General features: G+C 65.6%; 4 protein-coding genes across 4 annotated transcripts; 3 read left to right on the top strand and 1 right to left on the bottom strand.

Annotated features, from left to right (window-relative positions):
* Positions 1-1728: 1728 nt before the first annotated feature.
* Positions 1729-2214, bottom strand: CHLNCDRAFT_20200 (hypothetical protein; the record flags this gene model as incomplete). Its single annotated transcript, XM_005849958.1, has 1 exon — positions 1729-2214. A coding segment is annotated over one exon (486 nt), but the record flags the coding sequence as incomplete, so codon positions are not given.
* Positions 2215-4506: 2292 nt separating this feature from the next.
* Positions 4507-5789, top strand: CHLNCDRAFT_11561 (hypothetical protein; the record flags this gene model as incomplete). Its single annotated transcript, XM_005850209.1, has 5 exons — positions 4507-4632; positions 4711-4809; positions 4977-5159; positions 5335-5505; positions 5649-5789. Coding segments are annotated over 5 exons (720 nt in total), but the record flags the coding sequence as incomplete, so codon positions are not given.
* Positions 5790-9134: 3345 nt separating this feature from the next.
* Positions 9135-15275, top strand: CHLNCDRAFT_57031 (hypothetical protein; the record flags this gene model as incomplete). Its single annotated transcript, XM_005850208.1, has 18 exons — positions 9135-9480; positions 9624-9690; positions 9909-9991; positions 10173-10349; positions 10565-10644; positions 10787-10899; positions 11062-11178; positions 11339-11417; positions 11610-11684; positions 11836-11924; positions 12139-12269; positions 12441-12510; positions 12645-12772; positions 12947-13073; positions 13256-13399; positions 13693-13814; positions 13951-14096; positions 14254-15275. Exons 1-18 carry the CDS (start codon positions 9275-9277, stop codon positions 15273-15275), a joined length of 2976 nt encoding a protein of 991 aa, XP_005850270.1. The 5' UTR covers positions 9135-9274.
* Positions 15276-17514: 2239 nt separating this feature from the next.
* CHLNCDRAFT_57030 (expressed protein) lies at positions 17515-18334 on the top strand. Its single transcript, XM_005850207.1, has 2 exons — positions 17515-17955; positions 18100-18334. Exons 1-2 carry the CDS (start codon positions 17927-17929, stop codon positions 18254-18256), a joined length of 186 nt encoding a protein of 61 aa, XP_005850269.1. The 5' UTR covers positions 17515-17926; the 3' UTR covers positions 18257-18334.
* The last annotated feature ends 868 nt before the right edge of the window (positions 18335-19202 follow it).

Genomic DNA, 19202 nt, shown 5'->3' with positions numbered 1-19202 from the left:
GGTGGGGGGGGGTGGCAGGGTGGAAGATGGTGGAAGGTGAGGGGACGAACGGGAGGTTAAGGGTGGTGTAGGCGTGGCTGGGCGAGGGCTGGTTGGGGGCGTGGCCAGCCAGGGAAGGCGGGAGGATGTCGACGTTAACGGGCCGGCGGCTGGCTGCCAATAAGGGCAGCATGCCGCCCTCCCGCCTCCCGCCCACGCCCACCTGCGCCTCAATCTGGTCTGCCAGCTCGGCGCGGAACACCGCCTCAAAGCGGGACGCGGCCCAGGCGGGCACGCCGTACCTGCAGGGCGGGCAGGCACGGGCCGCAGCAGTGAGTGGCAGGCCGGAGCGGGACCGCAACATGTGCGGCGCCTGCCCTGGGAAGGCGAGCCAGCACCGGCTGTCACCTCCACATGTCCAATGCCCTGGCGACGTATTCACATCCCCTACCTCCCCCAAACCCCATTTCTGTCCGCCCCACCCCAGCCCCACGGCTGCTGCGTGGCCACCCTCCAGCGGTTGCAGCGACCCCACCACGCCCACAACAAGCCCTCTTCTCGGTTGCCCGCCCCACCCCACCCTCACCACTGCTTGGCGGCCCCCCAGTGGTTGTAGTTGATGGAGTAGAACATGTGGTCCTCCACATGCCAGCAGAAGCTGCTGAAGCACATGCCCACATACACCCAGGGCACCGTCACGCCTGCGCTCAGCGGCGGGGGCAGGGGGAGGGGGAATGGGAGGCGAGGGGTGTGGGGGACAAGGTGGGCGGGCGGGTGGGTGGCGGAGCGTGGGGCGGGCAGGGGCACAGCCAGCCCGAGCCACCCAGGCGCAACACGGCTGCCAGGAGCATGGAGGAGGAGACGGTCGTTCAAGGGACGAGGGACAAGACGAGGCGGTAGTGATAAAGTAAAACGCTGCGTGCCGGCGGTTGCAGGCGGGCTCACCCGCGATGTGGCCATCCAGCACGCGCAGCAGCGAGGAGTGGCGGCCCGCCTGGCGCGGCAGCACGCTGAGGTTCCAGGGGTCTTTGGCCAGCGGGCTGTCGCTGCATAGCCAGACAGGCGGGCAGGGAGGCGGGGAGGTGAGCAGGCAGGCAATCAGGCAGGCAGGCAGGCGGGTGCTGGGCACGACGTGATGGGATGGCCGGGTGCTACCTCTGCCGCGAGGCGCTCGAGGATGGCGACCGCTGTCAGGGGAGCAGCCCCACAGCGCACCTGGTGCCCAGTGGCGGCGCCCGCGGGAAGCCCGACCCCACCTCGCCGCTGTCCAGGTCAGCACCGTACAGCACCTGCAGTGCCGGGCAGGCGGGCAGGTGGGCAGGCAGGCAGGTGGGCAGAGGTGAAGGGAGAGGAGCAAGAAAGTCGCGGGGTGGTGGTGGCTGCGTTCTGCCGTAGCAGGCGGCCGCGCCAGCCAGTGCAGGCCGGCCCTGTGCTGCATGCAAAGAAGCTTCTCTCCCTCCTCTTCTCTAGTTGAACCCAGGGTGCCTGCAAACCCAAAAAGAAAGCAAGCAAGCTGCGCCCACCTCCACCACATCCTCGCCGTCCTCCACAATGCGCCAGAACTCCGCCTCCTTCTCCTGGTCGCTCAGCTGCCAGGCGCGGGGAGCGCAGGAGGGGCGGCGGGGAGGAGGATGAGTGGAAACCTAGGGTGCACCCCTCACCTTATAGCTTGTTGCGACAGCGGCAGTGAACCCCTGATTGTCAGGGGTCATGCCGGCAGCTTGTTCCAGCGCTGCCCCAAGAAACTACTTACAAACAGCTCCACACGCCGGCCCTCACCTTGCCCGCCGCCTCCGCCCCAAACCACTGCTCCTCAAAGGTGGCCGCGATCTGCTCAAACTCTTCCAGCGTGTAGTCGTCGGCATCCTGGAAGGCAAAGGCCTCAAACTCTGCAAGGGAGGAAGGGCCGCAGGGCAACGGCAAGGGCAGGGTGATGGTGGAGGCGTGGTGGCGAAGGTAGTGGTGTATGGGTGGGTGTGGAAGGTGCCTAGCGTTGGGTTGGGTGGGAGACAGCGCAGACGCAACACAGGCCGCTCCGCACAACAAAACAGCAGGTTGACATATGTCTGCCCGCTGTGGCGCCGCCTCACCCTTGGTGCGGCAGTCGGGGCAGACCCAGTCGCCCTGGGGCAGCGCCGCCAGCTGCGGCGCCAGGCAGAACAGGTGCCAGCCCTTGTCGCAGCGGTCGCACTGCACCAGCTTCTCCGCCATGTGCCCGCCCCGGCACTTCTCGCACGCCGACGGCGGCGGCCTGGGCGCCACAGACGCCTCTGCCTCGCCCTTGCCGGCCTTAACGCCCTGCAGGGCGACGTGGAAAGGTGCCAGGGAGGGGTCCAGATGGGCGGATAGGCCAGGCAAGCCCTCCAGTCGCAGGTGGCGGTGGCACCAGCCGCCGCCAGCACAGCGCCCAGCGGCCCAAAACCTTGCGCCGACGGGTCTTCCATACCCACCTTGGAGCCTCCCTTGCGCTTCTTCTTGGCCCCTGGAGGCGTCAGGCCCAGCATTGCCGACAGGATTTCGGCGGCCTCGTCCTCGTCCACGCCTGCCTGCAAGGGCGCCGCCTTGCTTTCCGATGCCTGGGCGGACATCGCGGCGTCTGCAGGGACGGCAAGCGGGGGCAGGGGAACGGGCCAGGCACTGAGCAATTGTTTGCCAGTCTGCCTTGGGAGCGCTCCGTTAAGCGCAGACGCCGCGTGGATAGCTTCTGGCAGGCGTGAATGCTTGCTAGAGGCCGCCAGCAGGTTCGCCGGAGGCCCAGGCTCTGGGCCAGGGGCCCCCACCGAGCGGTGCCCAACCCACGCCGCTGCACCGTCAGCCCAAGCTCACCCAGCAGCCCATAGCCTCCCTCCGCCCGCTTCTGGCAGTGCTCGTCAAAGGGCATCAGCAGCTTCTCATAGAGCTTGCGCAGCGTGAAGGCAGCATTGCCAGCCTTGTCCTCGAGCTGCAGGCGGGGCCCAGCGGCGGGGGGCAATTGTTTGGAGGGCTCCGTCCCAAGGGCAGCATGCTGCTCATTTGCAGCTGCACACAAGCAGCGCTGCGAATGCCTGCTGCCAGGCATGGAACGCCGCGCCGCGTGCCCCAACGCCACAACCCCGCCACCAGCCCTGCACCTGTCGTGCCCCGAAAGCGCTGCCCATGCCCCCCACACAATCTAATCCCACTCACGTCCAGCACGTTGGCAATCTCTCGCCAGCTCTTGTCCTCAGTGACGGCCTCATAGCCTCCGCGGCGTGCCACCACCGAATGGAAGCGGTCCAGCTCAATCTCCTGGCCGTTGAACACGGGGTTGAGCTTGCCGCCCTTGCGCTTGATGCCGTTGGCCGCCATCCAGGCGTGGTACTCATTCCAGAAGCGCTGGCTGGCAACCGCGGTGTGCTTGCGCTGCAGCTGGTCCACGCGCTGCACGCGGGCGTTGAACTTGAGGGAGGCGCGGTCGATGGCAAAGGCATCCGCCACGCCCTCCACCCATGCCGCAGGCGGCACGATGCGGCAGATGCCCGCCGTGTGCTCCACCGCCGGCCTGTGGCGGTGGACAGAAGGAAGGGGGAGCTCTGTGCGGGGTGGCGGGCTGCGCTGCTGGCTTGGCTGCGGCGGCACTCCCACGTGCGCAGGGGGCGGAGCGTAAAGCTGCAGCGGCCTGGCCGCCCCAGCCTCTCCCTGCACCTTCCGACCCCCTCACCTCACCACCTCCGCTATGTATGCCAGCGGGTCCTGCCATTCCTCGGCTGTGGGGGTGAAACAGGGCGCCGCGGCGATTGCTAAGAGTTCGGGCGGCTCCTGCTTCTTAGCCTTTGGCGGCATGCTCTTCGGCTCACGCTCACGAGGGCATGACCACTACAAGAGACCGTGAGGCGTGGGGCCCTGCATGAAGTCGGGCGTCTTTCTTCTGTGATGCAGCGCGGCCAAATGCGGGCGCCTTCTTTGACTCCCACCTCGTCCCAGACCTCCTTGACCACAGCTGCACGTTCTGAAGGCCGGCCACGGCGCGTCGGCCCTCTCTGCAGGTGCTTCGTTCATGCTCGCCACACTGCAGACCTGTAAATTGCCCAGCGGCGTCCCCGGTTTGATCAGAATCGCCGCCAGACCTTACAGCAGGCATCGGCCGCCTTCCCGGCCGCCCATTCGCGCAGGTCAGCTTGCTGCTCCTTGGCTTGGACTGCCTCTGCGTTGTACCAGCGCTCAAATTAGTTCCATTTGTGTTGCGGGACGTCATGCGCGACGCCGAACCCTTGTTGATCCCAGCTGTGAACCCCTTGGCACCACGCCATGCTATGCCTGCTGGGCTCCGCCAACTCAGGGCGGGCGGTGTAGGGAGTGGCCCGTGCAACTGTGCCATCTTCACTCGGCTCTTCTTTTCACACTCTGCATCACTATTATGTTATCACTCCTGACCAGTGCAAGTGTTGCACGTGCACTCATCCCTCTGCCTGCCTGTCTCCCCGCCTGCCTTTGCTTCCCACACCCGCCTACCTCTGCCGGTAAGCAGGCAGCGGCGCAGCAGTCAGTGCCATGTCCCCCGGGGCCCCCGCAGCCGCCCTCATCAGCGGCCACGAGGACGCGTATGATGGATTCATCTGCGACGAGCAAAGCGTGCCGGCGGCACCCGGCGAGTTTGGGGTGGCGCTGGACGCCTCGCTGGCAGTGTGGCAACAGGTGATTGCGGTTGCTGGCCCTCCACCATGCTGGGCAATCCACCAACCGCTCCCTCCCCTCCCCACTGCCTGGCCGCAGAAAGGCTACCGGGGCATCTGGCTCAAGATGCCGGCCGCCAAGGCGCACGTGATTGGGCATGCTGTGGACCGAGGCTTTGAGTTCCACCACGCCGAGAAGGTGTGACGCAGCCGCCACAGGGGGCCGAGCACAGTGTGGTATGCTCCATGCTGCGAATTGGATGCCATCCCAACCCTTCCACCATCTTAGCTTGTAATCCCAGCACACATGACCACCACACACCCTTAACAGTCGCATGTGCTCACCCACCCACCCGCCTGCCTCAGGAGTATGTGATGCTCACCCGCTGGCTGCCCTCTAGCGAGAACAAGCTGCCCCCCAATGCCAGCCACCAAGTGGGCATGGGCGCCTTTGTGATGAACGAGCGGCGCGAGGTGCTGGTGGTGCAGGAGCGCAGCGGGCCGCTGCGGGGCCAGGGTGTGTGGAAGATGCCCACCGGGCTGGTGCAGGTGGGCTGGCTTCGCGGCAGGGCCGGCAGAGGCCGCCCCCCCGGGTTGTGGCCTCCGCATGCCGCCTCTGTAGTTGTCGCTCTGCTGCCTGCCCTTGGCATCCCTGCCGACGCTGGGAACCAGACACCTCCACCATTGCCTGCTCCCATTCTCCTCTTGACCTCGCCGCCTGCAGCAAGGCGAGGACATCAGCGAGGCGGCGGAGCGCGAGGTGCTGGAGGAGACGGGCATCCGTGCGCGGTTCGACGCGGTGCTGGCCATGCGCCAGGCCCACGGCTTTGCCTTTGGAAAGAGCGACATGTTCTTCGTGGTGGCGCTCAAGATGGAGGCGGGGCCGCAGGCGCGTGTGCTGTGCATGCTGTGCATGCTGCTCGGGGTTTGGGGCACCGTTTTCTGGCGGCGGCCGCGGCTTTGCGGGCCTGCTGCCCCTGTACCACACAGCCACCGCCCGCCCAGCCATCTGCCGCCGTTGCCTGGTCCGTGCTGCAGGAGCTATGCATGCAGGAAGACGAGCTGGTGGGGGTGCGGTGGATGGGGCTGGAAGAGTACTTGGCCGTCCCTTTCACCGCCGCCCGCCCCCTGTTCCAGAAGATCCACGCCGCCATCCTGGCCTACGTCAACGGCACCTACAGGTGCGCTATATGTGTGTGGGTGTGGGTGTGGGTGTGGGTGTGCAGATTGGATGAACGGGCTGTGGCGCCGCCAGCCAGTAGGCGCCTTGCTGAGCCTACATGCTTGGCTCGCCCTTGCTGTGCCTGTCTGCTGCCGTGTCGCAGGGGCCTGCACGGGCGGAAGCTGGCGACAGGGTTCAGCGCCCGCCAGGACCTGCTGCTGTTTGGGGAGGCCGCCGACCGGGAGGGAGCAGACCAGCAGTCTGGGGAGGATGCCTGGATCGGGCTGGACACGGCTGCAGCAGCGGCAGACGCAGGAGGAGCCGAGGGAGGAGCGGCAGGAGGGGCAGCGGCGGCAGGAGAAAACCCCGCGTCCTGACAGCTGCGTTTGGCCCTGGCAACCCGTGACTTGACGCTCTCTCTTACAATTGGAACAACAGGTGCCGTGCAGACACCGAAGAGAATCAATGGCAACAGCAGGGTGCAGGTACAGTGCAGGCAAGGGGCGACGGACAAATGGAATCACATGCACTTGAGAGCATGGCGGCGGATGGATTGCACGGCGCATAGAGTTGAGAGCAGATGGACGGCTAGACAATATGGGCGGGGTCGGGTGGGGGTGTAGTGTACAGGCATAGATGTTCGGAGGCTGTTGAAGCCTCGCTTGGAATCACGGCGCGGCTGGTGCCAGCACGTGCTGGCTGCAGGGGGCAGCAGCAGTCAGGCCAGGCCCACAGCCGCTGCGGCGCTGCGAGCGTTGGAGATGGCGGCATGGTACAGCTGCTGTGCCCGCTGGCGGCTCACCTGCAAGATAGGGCATGGCAGGACGATTGGCAGGCTGCCAATAGAAGCAGTGGACAGGCGCGCAGGCACCTGCTGGGACCCCATCAACAAACACCCTCCACAGCAGCATGGTGGAGCGAGCCACAGCAGCAGCACGGCAGCAGCAGCAGAACGGCTCCTCACCCCCAGCTGCTTTCCCAGCGTCCCGAAATCGACCTTGCTCGCTGCCGCCTCAGGAGCGCCGGGGCTGGCATCCAGGCCAAAGCGCAGGCGCAGCACTCGCTCGTGCCTGGCGTGCCGCATGCGGGACAGCAGCAGCTGTACTGCCTCCTGTGCCGCATCTTCATCGGCGGCAGAATCCTGCAGGAACAAACACGAGCAGCAGGGCCTGTATCCAGCATGGCGTGCCAGAAGAGGGCACTCTGATGGCGTCGGCAAACACAAGGCAGAGCTTGCAGGCATGGGGCCAGTTCATGGTTCCTTCCTTTCACCCACCTCGTCCGCCTCCGCCACATCGCTGAATGGAGCCAGCATCTCGCCCCCTGCTGCCGCCTCAATAGGGATGCAGCTTCTGAGGCTCGCGACGCGCTGCCTCCGTGCGGCCGCCAGGCCGTGCCGCACTTGCAGCTGCGACAGCTGCGCCTGGGCGGCCAGCTGTGCCATCTTGCTGGCTGCCTGCCGCCGAGCTGCCCCTTGCTGCTCTGCCTGGCACAGCGCGCCATTGCACTCTGGACCTGCAAGCATCATTGAGCAGTGGCGATCGCTTACTTACATGCGATTGCATCCCGCCTCTTGTGCAAGCAGCACAACACAAACAAAAAACTGGAAGAAAAAAAACAGCGTGCATGCTGCCATAGTTGCAGATCGTGGCAAAGGGCGCCACTTCACATACCTGCTTGGCCAGCGCCCATCCATTGCGCGGCACACGCACGAGCTGCTGCCCTGCCAGCACATCCCTCATGCCATTCTGGATGGCTGCCACTGCATAGGTGGAGAAGCGAGTGTGCCGCGCCGGGTTGTAGGCGGCGGCGGCGCTCCACAGCGCATCGAGGCCGGCATTGCGCAGCTCCTGCAGCAATGAGCGGCACATGAGCAGCTCGGGAGAGCGGTGAGCAGCTCAGAAGCCAACAGAGCGCGCCGGCAAAGAACCGAGGGTCAGGCGCGTCTCAGGAATGCTGGCTAGAGGCTGCGCCGGCGCCTTGCCTGCAGCAGGTTGGACGGCAGCTGCACGCCGCCCTGCAGCTTGCGCAGCGCGAGGGAGACGAGGCGGGGGTTGGCGCAGAACAGCAGCTGCTGGGCAGCTGCGCCACGCCACATCGCCAGCTCAAGCTCGTCCCGCGGTACTGGCTGCAGCTGGCTGCCGCTGCCGCTGATGCCGCCAGTGCTGCTGGACCCAGTTGCAGCAGCCGACTGAGGTAGCCGCTTCTGTCCCTGTCCCCTCTCGAGCTCCTGCCGCGCCTGCTTGGCTGCCTGCACCAGCTCGCCAAGCACCGTCTCCTGCTCTGCTGTGAGCAGCTGGCCTGCGCCGTGTACCTGCAGGGACAGGAGGGAAGCACCGCAGAACAGCAGGCGCGGGGGCAGGATGAGTATTGGTGCATTGGGGTTGGGAGGAGATGTTGGTGCTGCTCAAATGCACCCATTGCACAAGTGAAATCCTCAGCACCGAACAGCCACCTGGAGGCCTGCAGGCAGCGGGTTGCCCCGCCGGCTCCAAGGCTGCGCCGGGCGGCTGCTGTAGTCCACAGCCCCCGCCAGCACCTGGCCGCGGCTGCCACGCTGCCTGCCGCTGCGCCGCCCAGCTCCCCGGCTGGACAGCACTGCGGCCGGCTGCTGCTGCTGCTGCTCCTCCTCATCGCCCACGCCTGCTGCTGCGTCTTCCTCTCCATCCGCAAGCTCCTCCTCGGCTTCTGAGCAGAGCTCGTCACCATCCACCTGCCAGGCCCAGCGGTCGCCCCTGCCCAACAAGCGGCGCAGCTGCTCCACCACCGCATCCTGGGTGCTCAGCGGCAGGCTGGCCAGGTGCCTGTAGTGGGCCAGTCAGTCGCTGGCGATGGGGTAGGCCCCAATCGCACCGCTGCTGGCCGGCTGCAGGCCTGCGGCCCAGCCGGAAGTGGCTGAAACACTTTCCCGCTCTGCCGCCCTGGCGGGTGGCGGCGGCAGCGCGGCGCGGCAGACGATCCGCTGCCCCCGGCCTGCCCAGGCCGTGACGGGGCGCGTCAAGTTTGCTGGGATTGGCTGCCGACCCTGCCGCCCCAGGGGGGCATCACCCAGCGGGTGGGTCATGGCAGGCTGCTCAAGTGCTGAACAGCTGCGTTGGACTGGGTGCTGATGAATCTCAGATTGGCCTGCTGCGTCGCCTGGGGGCGTTCAATCGACGCCAGCGCCTGGAGCCCCGACCGATCACAACTCAAACGAAAGGGAGCAGGGGGATGGGCGGGGCGCTGTCCAAGGCCCTATCTGCATCGGGCTCACCAATTGATTGCAGGGGCTAGCACATCAGGCTGCTGTGGGTGCCACGGCCTCCACGTGGGCGCCCAGCTCAACCCTCTCCCCTGCGCTGTCGGATGAGCCAGTCCTGACCCCCGTCGCTATCCTCAAATCGATCAACATCTCTGCCAGCATCCCAAGCTCCGGTGGGGCCTCTAGCGCCAACCCTGCAAATCAGCTGGGGCCACTATAGCAGGCAGCTCCCCTTGGAGCCTCCCCTCGGATGGGGACGGCATGAAGATGCCGCTTTTGGGGCGGCGCCCCCCCATGGCGCCCGACTCGGGGGAGGCAGCGGCAACGGCAGCATGGTCGGCGGCAGTGGCCGCGGCAGCGGAAATAGAGCGCAGCAGGTCGCCGGCCCTGTCGGTGACCAGCGCAACAGGGGCGAGCCAGCCCAGGCAGGGGCAGCACACTTTGGAGCGGCTGATCGACTTGCCAGGGTGAGGCACGGGGCGCGCGCCAGCTGGAACCCTGGCTGGTGCCTTCTCGGCTTGCCCTACCCTTGCCCCCCGTCTGCCCCAGCCCTGCCCCAGCCTGTCAGCTGCCTCACGCTGAATGCTGGCATGCCGCTTTCACGCTGCAGGGACCACTTCAGCTTTGGAGACATTGCCGGCATGGGGCGGTCGCATTCAGCGGGCGGGCTGCTCCAGGTGCCTGGCTGCTGCTGTGGTGCCCTTCAGCACCCTCTGCCCCGCGCCGCACAGCTTCCAACCTGCCCCTCTGTGCTTTGGTATCGATGCTTTGCGAGTGATGGCGGCGGCTTGGCAGCTGCCCCATTCACCGCCGTTGGCAGCCAGTCGCACTGCGGGTCGTGATGCCAACTGGGCCGCTTGCCCCTGCCCCGCCCTCTCCTGCTGTGGTGCCACAGGAAGACTACTTCAACCGCGGCAAGGGGCTGAACGAGGCTGTCCGCGAGCAGCTCAACCTGCCCGCTCTGGTGGAGAGCGGCAAGTGAGGCGCCGCACATCGCTGCCGGCCTCGCCCCTCGTGCTTCCGCCTGTTTGGGTAGCCGCCGCCAGCTGTGCGGCTGCTTTGCCGCTCCCTCCTCCCTCCTCTCCTCCCTGCCTCTCTTAACCGCCACCACTGACAGGCTACAACCCACCCACCCTCGCTGCACCACACCTCGATGCAGGCACGCGGGGCGGTCGCGTGTGGAGTATACGGGGGCAGGCATCGGCATGCACCTGTTCAAGCGAGACTTCTTCATCACCATGCTCCAGACCCCGCTGATCTCGCTCCTGGCCTGGTTTGCGATCATCTACCTGGTCGTCTTCTTCTTCTGGGGCGGCATCTGGTACCTGGTGGTGAAGTGAGTGGGCGTAGGGGTGGCGGGCTGGGTGGCGGGGCTGATGGAGGGATTGCTGTCGCGCTGTGCTGCTGGCATGTGGTTGTCTGATGGTGAAATGGAGGGCAGAGGTCCTGGTCTGCCACTGTGCCGGAGCTGGCTCGCACCTCAGTCGTGTGGGGTGCGTGCTGCCCAGACCCTGCCCCTGCTACTCAGGCCTGCCATTGCCGCTGCCGCAGGTTCTACCCCGGCTGCCTGTACGGCGCCACGGGCTTTGTGGAGAGCTGGACCTTTGCCATCGCAACCCAGATGACCATCGGTGCGTGATAATGGTGGTGGTCATGCGCGCGTGTGTGGCAGTGGTGGTGGGGAGGTGGTGGATGTGCATGTTCCACTGCCCATTGCACCCCAACCTGCCTTCTCCGTCCCATCTGCCTGCCCGGCCGCCTTCCCGCCTGCAGGCTACGGCAACACGGGGCCCCAGCAGTGCTACCTGGCGGCTGCGCTGATCTCCATCCAGGGCGTCTCCGACCTGCTGCTGAACGCAGTCATCCTGGGCCTCGTCTTTGCCAAGGTCTGCCCGTTCCCCTTGCGTTTCCGCACCGGACATCACGCAGCTTTGCACTTTCGCGGCTCTGGGCCTGTGCAGCAGCAGCATCCGCTGGCAGCCCTAGCTGCGTGTTACAACCCGCTGCCACCCGCCCCCTGCCCGCCATGCTCGCCTCGCCGCCGACAGGTGGCCAGCCCCAAGCACCGCGCCTTCTCCATCTACATCAGCGACAGCTCGGTCATCACCCGCCGCGACGGCATCCTCAAATTCATGTTCCGGGTGGCAGACATCCGGCGCACGCAGGTGGCAGCCCAGCAGGGCTTCCTGTGGCTGAGGGGAGGGTGCCGCCGGCCGGTCGCGCTCTGAGCTGCCAGGCCGAGCGCAGCCCTGCCTCTACCACCCACACCACCACCAGACACACCACACATCACACCATTTAATGCTTCACCCGCCGCTGCCGCAGGTGATAGAGCCCAAGGTGAAGGCCTTCCTGTACACTTGGGGGGCGGGGCGGGTGACGGCGGAGGGGGAGAAGATCCAGGGTGAGCCTGTGGGGCCAGGCGGCCAGCCTGCTGGTCAGACGCAGGGGGCCGTGCTCACAGTGTGCCGACGAGTCTATTGGGCGTCGCTGAGCCGCATCACACTCCCCTCCTCTGTGGGCTTCTGCTGCGCGGCAGTTTTGTGCTCCCCAACTCCCCAACTCCACTGCTGAGTGCTCCCATCCCGCCCCGCAGTGCGGTGCGAGCAGCTGGACATTGATTACATCGATGGCATGCTGCTGCTGCCGCTCATCATCGAGCACACCATAGGTAGGCGGGGCTGGGCCTGCTGGTGCTGGCGGGCGGGCGCCTGATGCCGCGTGCTGAACAGGGTCCCTGTGTGGAGCTCTTTGACCTCGTCGGGATGCCGTTGCCGCTGGCAACTTGTTCCCGCGCCCCTTGTCTGCCCTACATCGTGCAGATGAGCGCAGCCCGCTGTGCGGCCACACCTACGACTCCCTGGCAGCCATGAAAGCAGAGATTGTGGTCACCTTTGAGGCAACCACAGAGGTGCTGTATGTGCAGAGCGGCCTGGCGGGGCTGCAAGGGATGCAGGGCTTGATGCCTCGGAGCTGACCAGGCCTTCAGCCAGCAGTTCAAACGCATGCTTTGCTTGCGCTGCGCCCCTGGCTGGGCCAAGGCCCGCATGTTGAGGGCGCTGCTTCAGTGTCTCACACGCCGTGCCATGCGCCGCCCTACCCGCTGCACCGCATGAATGCCGCAGACGGGCAACCCCTTCTTTGCGCGCCAGTCCTACCTGGCCCAGGAGATCAACTGGAGCTGCCACTTTGAGGAGATCATCCGGCAGCCGGGGCCCTTCGAGGAGCGGCCGCGGTACAGCGTGGACCTCAACCAGTGAGTGGGTGGTGCTGCACTCTCACCGCCAATGGTACTGCCCATCCTGCAGCCACATTATTCTCTGCGCTGCGCTTGCTGCATCTGCCACAGCGGGCTGCGGGAGCATGGCAGAGCCCCCGTCCTGCCTGCCATTGCACCTGAAGCTGTGCCCCTGCATCCCACCTGCAGCTTCCACGATGTCCTCTGCCCTGCAGCAGACTCCCCCTCCCAGGCATCCCAGGCACGCTTGTGCAGCAGTGTGCAGCAGGAGCGCTTGGCTCTCACTGGACAGCAACTGCTCCTTTGGGCCAGCCTTGCTACGTTTCAGGCGCTGTGCTGTGCCTGCTGGACGCTGAGCTGGCTCTGCGCTGCTCCTGCGCCCCGTGTGCGCAGTTGGTTGTCAACCGGGCCAAGCGGGCGGTGCCCTACCCTCTGCTGGGTGAGAACACGCTTGTGCTGTCAGACGTTCTGTGTGTGCGCCCCGCGGCAGACGGCAGCAGCGCGATGGAGCTGGTGTGCAGGTGGGGAGGGCGGGCAGGGACGCAAGGGTTCGCCAGTAGCCGCTACCTGTATGTCATATGATGCACCGTTTGCATATTGCTGAGCACACCAAGTCAGCATGACACCCTCTGCCTGCCCTGCCCTCCACACACCCTGCCCCCCGCCTGTGCCTGCCCCTGCCATCTGCATCGCAGGGTGGCCGACACCTATCCCAACCAGATGGTGGAGGTGATGGCCCGCATCTACCTCTACCGCTGGCGCGCGCCCGACTGGTGCGCCGCCAACCCCGACCGCAGCCCCTTCGCCCTGCACCAGCTGGACGTGAGTGGGCAGGCGGGGATGGTGGAGCCGGTTGCAGCCTTGCCAGCGACAGCACGACGGCGCCTGCGTGCAGCACTGCTTGTCCCCTGCCTTGTCCTGCCTCCTCCTATGTCGCATCGTGCCTGCCTGCCATCGCCCCTGACCCTCCTGCCTCCCGCCTTGTCCTGCCTCCCGCCCCGCAGTGCGGGTACAAGAGCGGTACAGACCGCCTGTACCTGCGCCTGCCCCAGCAGGTGGTGCACCGCATCGACGACAAGTCGCCGCTGGCCAGCTGGCTGGAACCCGGGGGCCTGTCGGCGGATGCCGACTCGGAGATCGTGGTACTGGTAAGCCCCTAAGGCCCATCCTGTGCCTGCGGCACACTGTACTGCGGCACTGTAGTGCTGTTCGGCTCGCGCGGGCTGAATGCTGCTCAGCTTGGTCAGGCAGCAGGGGCGGGAGGCAGCTCAGCAGACAGCTGGCGCCAGCTGCCTCTGGTCAGGGCGGGGGCATGGGTGGGCTGGGGTGGGCTGGCCATCTGTTGCCGCACATCCCCCAGCCCAGGTCCAGGGCTGTGTTTGCTGAATTCTCTCACGGCCTGCCTGCCGCCACGGCCCGCCTGCCTCCCTCCTGCCTGCAGCTGCAATCGTACCTGCACGTCAGCGGCAAGAACCGCATGCGGCAGCGCACGTACCGCGTGAACGCGCACGTGCGCTACGGCTTCACCTTCTCGCCCACGGTCCGGGCGCCCGCGGAATGCAGGTGAGCTGGCGCCAGCTCAGCGCCTCCGCCTGCCAGCTGGCCCGTCACCGGGCCCTCCAGCATGGCGAGCTAGGAAGCCCTGCTCTCAGGCAGCTGGTATTAGTCCACTGAGCAACGCCCCACGCCTGGCGTGCAGTGACGCCAAGCCACGGGTGCGGTGGGCGCACTTCTTTGACGTCGAGCCGGTGGCTTGGGCCCAGAGCGGCGGTGCGGCGCGGCCCACGCTGCACATCCACACCTCTGCAGTCAACCACCCCGCCGTCAGGGCGTACCTGCACCGGGGTGAGGATCCCAGCTAGCCAGCCAGCCTGCTGTGCATATGCACAACAGCAACCAGCAAATGGAGCATCAGCCGGCCTCCCAACTGCCTGCTGGCGGGCAGGCGGCGGGCCGGAACCTTAGCCTCTCCACGCTGCCTGCTTGTGTGGCCCTCCTGCAGGCAGTACATTGGCAGCACCAGAGTCGCACGCCCCGGCGCGAGCGCAGCAGGAGCGCAACCCTCAGCTGGCCGAGGTGCTGGATCGGCCGCAGGCAATGTCGCCGCGAGCGCAGTGGGCGGCGGCTGCCAGGGAGACAGCAGGGGTGGAGGCAGCAGCAGCAGCAGCAGCAGCAGCAGCAGCAGGAGGGCCAGGAGGCGGCAGCCAATGGCAAGGCGCAGGGCCAGCGGCGGAACCAGCGATGCAGTGGGCAGTGGATGCGCTCGGCCGCGACTCTACAGCCACTCCTGATGCCCCCATGGATCGCTACGCCGCCAGCCTGGCACGGCCCTCGGCGCTGCTGCCGCAGCAAGGCCCGGTCGCATCCGAGGCCGGCAGCCGGCAGCAGCCGGCTGCACGCCTCAGCGGACCACCAGACCTTGGCACAGTTTCGGCGGGGCCGGCTGTTCCGCTGGATCGCTACGCCTCTACGCTGGCAAGGCCATCTCAAGAGATCGCTGGTCAGGATGTGGCGGGTGCGGCGGCAGCGTCCAGGGACGAGCAGTTAGCAGCACCAGCTTGGGAAACTGTGTATCACGAGCAGCAGCAGCAGCAGTACCAGCAGCAGCAGCAGCAGCACTACCCACCACACTGGCAGTACCAGCCTGACGTGCAGCGCAGCGACCTCACCGCCACCCCGGGTGTGCCCCTGGCACGATATGCGGCCATGGTGGCCGGGCCTGCGGAGCTGGAGAGCCCGCGGTTCATGTCTGGCAGCACCTCTGCGTCGTCCAGCGCGACGGCGCTGCCGCCGCGGTCCCCTGTCTCTGCGGCGCGCTTTGCAGGCCTGCCTGCGGGCCGTCCAATCAGCCGGTCGGGCAGCCGCGGCGTCCCCGAGGCGGAGGAGGTGGAGGGCGAGGATGACATGCTGACGGGGCAGCGCGTGGGCAGCTGGCAGTGGCGGCGGTCGCTGGCCAGCCTGCAGGCAACCCTGCAGGCCATCCATGAGCAGGGAGAGTCGGCGCCCGGCTCAGACTCCGACTGAGGGTCCCCATCAAGCGCCCTGCTCACCTGTTGTTGATGAATGCCGCCATTCTGCTGTGACTTTGGCGGTCCTAAGTCACTTCTTTACTAATCGGTCCACCTCAAGAGAGGGCGGTGGGTGCATGGGTCACCGGCGGCGCAGCATGGCACAGCATGGAGCCTTTCTAACCCGTTTGCCACCTTCAATGCATCTGAACATTAGCCGCTGTGATAGTAGCAGGTTGGACAGACCCTCTGCAACAGTGCATATCGCAGGGCAGCCTGCTCCTTTGGCAGCCTCCGGCACTCAGCGGAGCTTGTAAGGCACAGCATTCTGTGGCCGTGAGTCGACGCAGGTGATCAGCACGCCCCACTTACCCTAGGTAGCCGCCGTTGGGGGAATTCGCTACAAGTCAGTACCCTAGCCGGGCTGGGGGAATTCGCTGCAACGGGGTCAGTCATGCGTGCCAGCTGGGGCAATCGCCTGTCTTGTTTGGCGTCCACTTTGGGGAACTGCTACCAAGCCCGCCGGCGCCTCCACCGCCACCTGACCGCCCGCTATGTTGATGTGTGGTGGCGTGCAGGCGCATTGCTGCACCTTATGGTACTTTCAATATGTGACTTGGACCACTCAATATTGGACTACCACTGGCATAATAAAAAAAGGGTGGAGGATTTGAAGGAACGCGTCAAGAAGCATCCCGAGGGGGTGGACCTGGATGCTGAAATGCTGGCAGCGGCTCAGGCCGGCCATGGGGGCCTACTTGAATTGCTGCTGGAGGCAGGAGCCGACGTGAACGCAATCGATTGGGAGGGGTACACGGCGCTGAGTCATGCGACATACTGCGGCCACGAGGAGTGTGTGCAGATACTGGTGGATGCAGGGGCCGACGTCAACAAGCTTGACAACGATGGCGGGACAGCGCTGATGGACGCTGCATCTAACTGCCACACAGGGTGCGTCCAGATACTGTTAAAGGCAGGCGCCAGCATTGAAGCAGCTGATGGTGCTGGCAAGACAGCGCTGATTCGCGCCGCATGGATGGGCAACGAGGAGTGCGAGTCACCTACCGGCCACGAGGACTGTGTGCGAATACTGCTGGCAGCTGGGGCTAGGGTTGACATAGCTGACAACCGCGGCTGGACAGCGCTGATATATGCCGCACTGTTCGGCCACGAGGCGTGTGTGCGTGCACTTCTGGCGGCCGGGGCCAAGATTATCGCCATAGGAGGCAGCATGCATTCAGAGCTGATAGAAGCTGCATCTTTCGGCCACGAGGAGCATGTGCGAGTTCTCCTGGAGGCAGGGTCTCGCATTGACGCTGGTGATGACAATGGCTGGACAGCTCTTCACGCTGCTGCCAAGGGTGGTAGCGTCACCATCATTGACCGGCTGGCGGCGGCTGGGGCAGATGTGGCAGCGCGTGATGAACGTGAACACACACCTCGTGATGTGGCGCTCAAGTACGGAATGATACTGGCAGCCCGACGTTTTCTGGCGCTGGAGCAGCAACAGCTCGCCGCCACAAGGCGAGGGCAGGTGGCAGCAGCCGCAACCGCGGGGAATGTGAGAGAGCGTGGAGCGGCAGCAGCCAGAGCATCGGCAATTGGAGCTGTTTCCTGTCCAGCTTCCGCAGACGCAGCATCAGCGGGCCAGGCAGCAGGGCAGATGGCAGCACCTGCCCCACAGGATGCTTCTGCACCCAAGCAGGATGAGGCTGCTGGTCACGTCTTCGGCCCTGAGGTGTGCGGCAAGAAAGTCAGGTGTGCTGGCTGACCCGCCTTCTCATGCCAATTTGTGTCCTGTTGCGGCAGCGCATGTGCTGAATCTTGTGCCGTGGCCCCTTCCAGGGTGTGGTTATAGAATCAGCAGGACTGGGTGCCTGGCACCATCAAACAGTGCATGATGCCCGACAGGTGGGCTGGGCTTGCTGGGCATGCCCGGCAGGTGCCAGCTTCTCACGCCCGCTGTTGTATTGAGTGAAATGCTGCCCATCGCCTGCCTATCAAAAGCCTGCAGGGTGCACTGCGTGGAGTTTGAGGGCGTCGGCCTGCACTGGAGGATGCAGCTGATGCGCCTGCAGCACGTGAGCGCCTGCTGGCCAGAGCATTCTTGGCCTGGGCAGTCTGCCTGCCTCAGAGTGTTGTGCAGCTCCCTGGTCAGCAATCCTGCCAGCAGCTAGCAGCTCCAGTGATGTACATCTGCCTGCCTGCCTGATTGTTCCGATGATCGGCCCGCTGCCCAACCTACCTGCTTGCAGGAGCGGTTCCAGCTGCTGGGGGAGGATGGGCAGGTGCAGGCTGAGTATCGTGATGGCCTGCTGGTGCAGCAGGAAGAGGAGAGGCAGACGGCATGCCAGCAACAGGTGGCACATCGCTCGGGCAGCAGGGGCAGCAGCGAATGCAACCAGCGCCGGGCTGTTGAGGTGTCTGCCCCTTGCCAGAAGCTGAGCGGGCAGGGGCAGGCAGTGAGCACGGCCGCTGTTGCTGCCGCAAGCGGGCTGAGGCTGCTTCGCCAGCAGCAGGCAGCATTAGCCCACCGCATCCACTGCCAGGGGCCAGGAGCAGCGTGCCAGCAAACGGCTGCGGCGGCCTGCTGCAAAATGGCAGCAACAGCCTGCAGCCAAGAGACAACGGCAGGGGATTGCTGAGCCGGGTGCTGGGCGAGAGTAAATGATCTGCAGCGGAGGGCTTCGTTGCAGGTGAGCAAGCAGTTGTTGGTCTAGCTGCTGCGCTTGCTTTGAACCCGCTGAGGTCAGCGGTAGCAGATGCCAGTATATTGTTCTGACATCTCTCGCCTCTTCCTCAATGCGATGCAAATCATGGGATCGCTGGCGGACGTGCAGGGGCCTCAGTGTCATGCATCCGTCACCCGCGGGGCAGGCACAGGCTACACCAGAGCGGCAGCAGCAGAAGCAGCCTGCTGCCACGCGCCAGACCTGTGAAGCTCGAGGCGTGCCCAGCGGAGAGCTTGGTGAGCCAGCGCTGGCTGGACTGCCCTAAAGGGTGGCCTCTTATTCTTTTGCACTCCCATTGATTGTGGGCACACACACATTCAAAATGTAAATATTCTCTATGCTACCCTGCTCCCCATTAGCTACTCTGCGGCAGCGCGGCGCAAACTCTGTAGCGGCGGTCAGGCCGTCACTGCTTCTTCTTTGCCGCCGCCTTCACCTCTTCAGCTGCAAGCAGGCAGGCGGTTTGGGGAACAGCGTGCTGAAAGGTGCGCTCTTCTGTACCTTGCTTGTGAAGCATTCAGCAGTGCCGTGCAGGCAGGCCGCCAAGGACACTGAGTGCACAGCGCGCTTTCTCCTACCTTGCTGCTGGGGGGGCCCCAAAACTGCCGCCACCACCTCGTCCCACCACCACTTGAGCGCCACCAGCGGCGCATCCCGTGCAATTACCGCTCTCAGCTGATTCGCCTTTGCTGCCTCCGCTGCTGCCTCTCTGTGCCGCAGCGCGTTCTTTGCATTGACCATCTCCTGGATGCGCTTCAGCTGCTCAGCGCGCTGCTCCTTGGTCATTGCATCCGCTCCGCCTGCAGGCGCTGCCGCCGCCACAGGCGCCGCTCCTGCCGCCGCCGCCGCCGCCGCTGGAGCTCCGTTGCTGCTGCGGCTGGGCCCAAGGGCGGCAGAAGAGCGCGTTATCATGCGATTCCAAACTCCAGAGGCGAGATGGGCGCCCCTGAAAAGGGCAAACCCGGGCAATAGGCACCAAGCCTCTCGAGCTACTCCACCGCGGAACCTTGTGGCTTGCCGATGTCGCTAACTCACCTGCTGGACGCCATGGCGCACGCAGGGGTGCGCACAGCACCCCCGCCTGGGTGCCCCTGCCTGACCTGCCTGAAACGAGTCCTGCAGCGGCGCCAAGCGCACTAGTTTCGCTGTATACATGTACCTTGCACAGAGAAGGTTGGTTACTCTCCACCCCCCGTGCTGCGGCCATGCTG

The sequence above is a fragment of the Chlorella variabilis genome, assembly GCF_000147415.1.
Source record: "Chlorella variabilis unplaced genomic scaffold CHLNCscaffold_4, whole genome shotgun sequence".
Lineage (NCBI taxonomy): Eukaryota > Viridiplantae > Chlorophyta > Trebouxiophyceae > Chlorellales > Chlorellaceae > Chlorella > Chlorella variabilis.
Note: the sequence above shows the minus strand (reverse complement) of the source record. Positions and strands in the feature narration are given on the sequence as shown.

What these genes read in the sequence shown, in the direction of transcription:
- CHLNCDRAFT_57030 (XM_005850207.1), top strand. Translation starts at nt 17,927, where the DNA reads ATGATCTGCAGCGGAGGGCTTCGTTGCAG. An exon ending in AGCGGAGGGCTTCGTTGCAG is followed by an intron (nt 17,956 to 18,099) that starts GTGAGCAAGCAG and finishes GCGGACGTGCAG; the next exon opens with GGGCCTCAGTGTCATGCATC.